This window comes from Apaloderma vittatum, unplaced genomic scaffold (assembly GCF_000703405.1).
Source record: "Apaloderma vittatum isolate BGI_N311 unplaced genomic scaffold, ASM70340v1 scaffold4397, whole genome shotgun sequence".
Taxonomy (NCBI): domain Eukaryota; kingdom Metazoa; phylum Chordata; class Aves; order Trogoniformes; family Trogonidae; genus Apaloderma; species Apaloderma vittatum.
Genome location: NW_009726536.1, coordinates 8,021 through 14,305, shown reverse-complemented (window position 1 = coordinate 14,305; position 6,285 = coordinate 8,021). Strand labels below are relative to the sequence as shown.

General features: G+C 45.0%; 1 protein-coding gene across 1 annotated transcript in view; it reads right to left on the bottom strand.

The window, feature by feature from the left end:
- NDFIP1 (Nedd4 family interacting protein 1) overlaps positions 1 to 6,139 on the bottom strand; it is a gene marked incomplete at its 5' end in the record, with an annotated part of 6,764 nt that extends 625 nt beyond the window's left edge. The window contains 5 exons of the mRNA XM_009873305.1: positions 1,773 to 1,839; positions 3,552 to 3,676; positions 3,873 to 3,960; positions 4,756 to 4,886; positions 6,052 to 6,139. Coding sequence (XP_009871607.1) covers positions 1,773 to 1,839; positions 3,552 to 3,676; positions 3,873 to 3,960; positions 4,756 to 4,886; positions 6,052 to 6,139 — 499 coding nt within the window. The remainder of the gene's footprint in view (positions 1 to 1,772; positions 1,840 to 3,551; positions 3,677 to 3,872; positions 3,961 to 4,755; positions 4,887 to 6,051) is intronic.
- Between the last annotated feature and the right edge of the window lie 146 nt (positions 6,140 to 6,285).

Below are 6,285 nucleotides of genomic sequence, written 5' to 3'. Positions count from 1 at the left end.
AGCAGGAATCCGAGAGGATATTACAAATCCTGGAGGAGGTCATAAACCATAACTTTGTCCACCAGAACTGCAACACTTCAGCAAATGGACTGAACTATTTTTACACACTATCACCAGTGGAAAACACAGCACAATGCCCCGTTTTGTGTAGCCTGTGCTCATTACAGACCAGAAGCGAAACGGAATCTTACGCAATTTGCAGTTTCTAATAAAAGGAAAAGTGCATTTGGAAAAGCGAGCCTTGGTTTTAAAACCCGAGTGATTTAACGAGCCCCAATTTAAAGCTGAGGTTTGTTTGGTTCCTTTACACCACTGTCCCAGCTGCAACTGCTTCAACCCAGTCCCGGGGAAATCGAGCGTTATTATGCTATTTCTAAAGGGAGCATCGTGTTGCACTGCCATCTGGGAAGCGACCTATTACAGGATTTCCTTCCCCTCGGGGAGGGACGGTTAATGCGAGGCCATTATCTGCTGTAAGCAGGAAATTATGCTCCAAGGGTTCAACTACTTAAGCCTCCTTCTTTAAAGTCCCATTAAAAGGCAGCACCGTTAAGGCTCAGCCCTAAAGCAGACGACTTTTAGGCATTAAGGTTTTTAAAAGGGTTCAGGATGGTAGGTTTGAGTACGTGTGCAAGAGTTTAATTTCTTCAGGAACCTGGAGGAAAATCCAAACAGCGTGCGAGATTCAGACAACTTGCCCTTCCCGGGACATAAACCAAAGACACTGGCATGATCTTCTAACAGCACTTTGTGACCTTCACTCCTGTTTAGGACACACCATGTGCTTCAGGCACGTGATTTACCGACACACTGGCCAAGCACAGAGCAAGGGATGGAGGTTTTCTTTTTACAGTTCAAGCCACAGAATCCAATGAATATACAGTTCCTCCTCAAAGCAAAAACTCCGTGAGAAACATCACTTATTCCTCCGCTCCCCACCCAGTCTGGATTTGGGAGAAACAGAAGCTGCCTATGGGATACCAAGAAACACCTGTTTTCTGCTGCCTTGTGTCCTAAAAATATCCAAACAAATAATAGTCTAACCAAAACAGAGTTAAAAACAAAGCCAGACAAATTCATGAAAGCAGAAAGTTTACCTTTAGTAAATAAAGAGAACTCTGGTTCTAGGGAGAGTGGAGAAAGTATCTGGCATCTTCCTAACCTTAGCATAATTAATAAATCCTCTGAGAAACAGCAGAAAACCTGGATGGAGGAAACACATTTGTCCAGTTAACACAGGTGCTGCTTCTTCAACGAGAGGGAGCAGTTCAACTCACCGGTACCAGCACAGAGGGACCTGAGTCACGGAGATGCACCATAACTCCATAAACACAGCAATTTATTTCTGTATCAATGACACCTGCTTTTACTATTTCAGGCAATCTCAGAACCAAACTCTCCTTAGGCAATCACAAAACTTTGAACTCCAAGTGAGATTCAGTCACTTCCAAAGGAGTGAAAAGGAATGGAAAAAAAAAGACCGACCACAACCCACCCTTCCCCGGACAGATACAGCAGTTACTACGAGGGCAAGTATTGCTCCCTCCTTGATTACTTCTGTATGATAAATAGGATGCTGGTGCCAAGAAATGACCGCAGAAGGCCAGTGTTTATGTGCACCTTCAAAACCCAGAAAGCATTCACGCGGTAAGAGAAGTACTGTCAGGGCAACAGTTCAGTTTTACATCTGTACGCTGCTCACAAAACCCCTAATTGCACTTCACAGAGTTTTCAAGCAGGCATTCCCTCTTCCCACCCCAACATCCACTCACCTAGTACAAGGAAGACCCACCAAAGCCAATACTGGCCATCAAAGTAACCAGGAAAATAGGTGGAGAACTGAAAAAAAAAAAAAAAAAATTGAAGTTAGAGCACAGAGAAGTTTCTGAACTCTAAGCGATTCTCACCAGTCTCAGCTGTACCCGGATGAAGCCCACTGCACACCAGGGAGCGTGGGGCCCGTCACATTTCATCAGCTGCACACCCTGCACGGAACAAGCTGCTGCCACAAACTGCCATTGCACGTTTTTCTACAGACATCAGACCAGTTCTAAGCAAGGGGAATGGAACAGATTCCATACCCAGCCATAAAATCTTGCGGTCAGCGGAGCAGAAAGACACTATGGGCAAACACTCTTGTTTTCCCTCATGTCTTTGATGCTTACAAAGCACAGCTACAGTTTCTGGAAGGGAAGACCAGGTCTGCAGCAGTGCAGCCCACTAACCACGCTGTAAGGCTGGACAGCATTGCTCACAAAGGTACAGCTGAAAAAAACAAATCCCAGGTCCGTGGAACCCTCTGACAAGGTTTCTGCCTGTTGAACGAAAGGCACCGACACTGCCAGAGCACTGACCAGCACTATGTCATGGTAAATGCCGCGTGATTTTTTTCGTTTGCTTTCATTCTATTCAAGTTTAAAAACCTAACAAAAGGTTTCATTACCAAAGTTTAAATCAAATCTCCACACTTAGGGTCACCTATCTCTTTCACACCTCTTAATCCAGCAAAACGTTTTTAACATCACTGTTACGAGAAAAGCCTCAAAATCTGAGCTTTCTACAGAAAAAGTTAATGGATGTTGCGTTTACAAGTTATAGCTCCCACCCTAAAGAGATCAGGTATGAAGCGACAACCCCAACATTAAAGCTCTCTAATTCTACTTATACAGAGTTTGGCTTTTTTTACTTTTTCTTCCAGCATCAGCTTTTCCCCCCCCCCCTTCCTAAAAGCTTTTCTTTCTCCCCTTCCAAGTTTTAAGAACACTACATCGGCCTTTCCCGCTCTCGTAGGCAGAGCCCTGTGCCTGCCTTTGCACCCAGGCTCCCGTAACTCAAACCAGTTCTCAGCACTCACCCCCTTCCTCTCCCTGCCTGATGGGGTGCAGGGGAGCACAGAGAATGTTTTGACAGCCCGGTTACCCCCCGCTTTTACATGGAAATAAAACAAAACTGAAAAACGTGCTTCCTCCCGATTCCCTCCTGCTTGTGCCGCAGGCACGACGCGCCAGAGGGCACCAGCGCGCTTCTCCTACGCTGTGACAAGGCGGTGGCCGCCTCTTCTTCCTTCAGAGAAAACACAAACTTCACGCCTCCTGGTTTAGAAGTCCCCATTTCTTTCTTCTCATCGGCTATCCCACAGTTCAGAGACTTTTTTTCTTCTTTTTCTGAGGAGCACCTAAGGAACATCGCAGTGGAGAGAACAGTCCCCGTGCTGACGGCGGGGTGGGCTTGATCTGGATAAATATTCCACAAAGTCCAGATCACCGTTACTGCTCGACACACAAACACATTCTGAGCCACCACAGTGGCTCTGTCAGAGCAGGCTGTACTTCACTGTGCAAACGTCATCCTCTTTTACTAGAATAATAAATCCAGCGTACAGACAGGACAGAAAGATGACAAAGCTCTGATCTCGGTGAATAAGGGGCTCAAAACCTATTTTGTTATAAAAAGCTAGACTTGTAACTAACTTCAGTATAAGCGAGATAAAAAGGAGTTAAGGAGAAAGAGTACCAGTGTCTACGTGCGCGTTTTTATATGACACAACTTACCCTAACAATAAGGATCCATTTAATAAGAGACAGACCAAAGCCAGAGATGGCTCCGTATCGTCCCGCAGCTGAAGTAGTCAGACAGAAAGACAGGAAAAATCCAATCCAGTTGAAGAGGAATGCCACTGAGAAAGCAGGAGAAAAGCAGCAGGTCAAGCCCTCTTTACATTTCAAGGACAAAAAAAAAATAAATAATAATAACCCACATAAAACCCTCACACAGAGTTTTTTCCTGACGCTACATAAATGTTAAGTGTGAAAAATAACTCCAGCTATTTTGGGTCACTGCCTGAAAAAAAGTAAGTTTCACCATGTACTTACTGAAGAAAGTCAGCATGAAAATGCCATCGTTTCCTATCCTCAGCTGGTCGGTGTCATCAAAGTCATCCCGTGTCACAAAGTCGTCATCCTGCAAACCCAAGGGAGATGAGACGCAACACAGAGGGCATTTGAGTCAGTCCAGTCCCTAAACCTTCTCATCCTGAGGTGATGCAGGGCATGAAATATTAAGTCACGGCAGTATTTTTGGTTTGGGTTTTAGTTTTGGGGTTTTTGTTTGTTTATTTGTTAAGACAGGCAAGCTCCAGCATGTTCTTGTTCTCACCTTACTCATCAAAAAAAAATTAAACTTGCATCAGCAAGAAGTTTGGTTTCTATGAAGTATAACAAGTGGTGGACACCTAATAATAGCAGGAGTGGACAAAGAGGCTCAACAAGAGATAATGTTGAAAGAAACAAAAAGAAATTAAAAAAATCCTCAAAAATAATTATTCTGACAGAATGGTTTTATCATCTTTGTATCAGCTACACTGACCTCTGGAAAAGTCATGTAAGCAACCAGTAGGAGTATCAAGGGTAGATACGCTACTAGATGACTGAACAATTAATCCTACATCTTTTCTTAAAAAAGCAAAGCAGTGACAGTGCACACAGATCCAGCACAGTTCCTCTGTCAGCCTGCCAAACTAATCTGGATAGCACACGCTGGCATTACTAAGACGTCTTACATCATCAGAGCCACTCAGAGGAGAGAAAAAAAAACCAACCCGCAACAAAATTAGCCACAGGACTCTTGGGAGTGTGTAATATCACCACCCCAGAACCATTGGAGGGTGGGGTAAAGTCATGATATTTGATCAGCAGGAGTTAAAGCAGAAATTCTGGACAAGAAATGCAAAGGACAGCGGCAGCCAAGCACACTCACCCTTCCAGGAACCAAGGGAATTGTGGCTTCAGCCTTGGTTCTCTCTGCCTCATCGTAAGTCGGCAGCGTCGTAGCCACGTTGTAAGATGGAGGCTTAGGAAATCCTGACTCATCCTTGTAGTCAAAGTAAGCTGGAGGAAAAAAAAAAAAAGTTATGCAGAAGGTAACTTGTCAGGTCCTTAAGACCAATGGGAATGAGAAGTGTTTCAGATGATGCCAGCCCCGAGAAGCCTGTCCCTCCCATCCCCTCCCCACCCTTCCAGCCTCTTGCCACCCAAAAACAGAAAGTGAAAATCCCAGGAGCACCTTACCTCTCGTACAGTAATGTGCGGAGCACTACTACTACTACAGGCCTGCCTGTATTTAGTTTTAAAACAATATGTGCTGCGTCTCTCCTGACTCTAACAACTAGAACTGGTCCTAGCTCCAATTTCAAGTGGTTTGAGCAAGTCAAAAAAGGGATCACCACGAGCTTTAGGCACTGGTGACCAATTTCTCCAGAGAGAGACTCCAAATTGTTTTCTGACGGACAGGAAAGGGATCAGGACAAAAAAAAGATATCAAACACAGCATTTCTGAGCCCTAGTGGCTGAGAGGCACCACAGAACCAGAACTAACGGGCTATCTTCACGGCTGGCACACCAAGGCAGGACACACAACATGCAGCCTGAGAAACACAGCTTCTATCCAAAGCTGGGCAGCTGCTTGAGAGACTGACGGTATACAGCATTTGAGTCACAAATCTTATTTAAACAACTGACTTGGAAACCTCCGGGGGGAAAAAAATGAAAAGATTTACCTAAGCCAAAAAATTCAGATACGTAACCAACACAAACCATGCTGATTTGCTAAAAGCTATTGCAGACATCACAGTGTGGTGATTTGGAAGAAGTATAATCCTTATGATGAAGTCCTTGGTTATTGAAAACTGCAAAAAGAGTGAATTCTTTAATCCCTTTTAAGTAACAAGTCTTTTTGGAAGGAGCACAGCATCATCCAAATGCCAAATAATGAGAGGGGAACCACTAATCCTGACAACACTTGGATTTTAACTGCCTTCAATCCACTGAGAACACCGTGAAATGTAACCTGAACACCACTCGACGGGACGACATCAGACGAACATAGGCAGAAAGCATCTTCCAAACCCCAAATAAGAACAGTCTCTGCAGATCAGTTCTGATCCTCTGCAGCCTTGGTAAGAACGCGGCGATGCCATCCGTCAGTAAGGAGAAGAATTCAGGAGGTAAGACAGAACAAGAGCAAAGCTGGCTAGTTCCTCCCCGTGACATTTACCTGTGCTCTCCGCAGAAATGCTGCTGTAAGGCGGAGGGGCATCGTTCACCACCGGCGTGCTCTCGCCTGGCTCCTCTTCATTCTGCAGCTGAACAGACCCACACGCCACAGAGGTTAAAGGGGTTTCTCCAGCTCTGTGGAATTACCCCTGGAGTTCTAACTGTGCACGGCAGACTCTTCTGGAAGAAGACTGTTCTATGGCATCATGGGGCACGCAAGCAGTCGCTCTGCTCC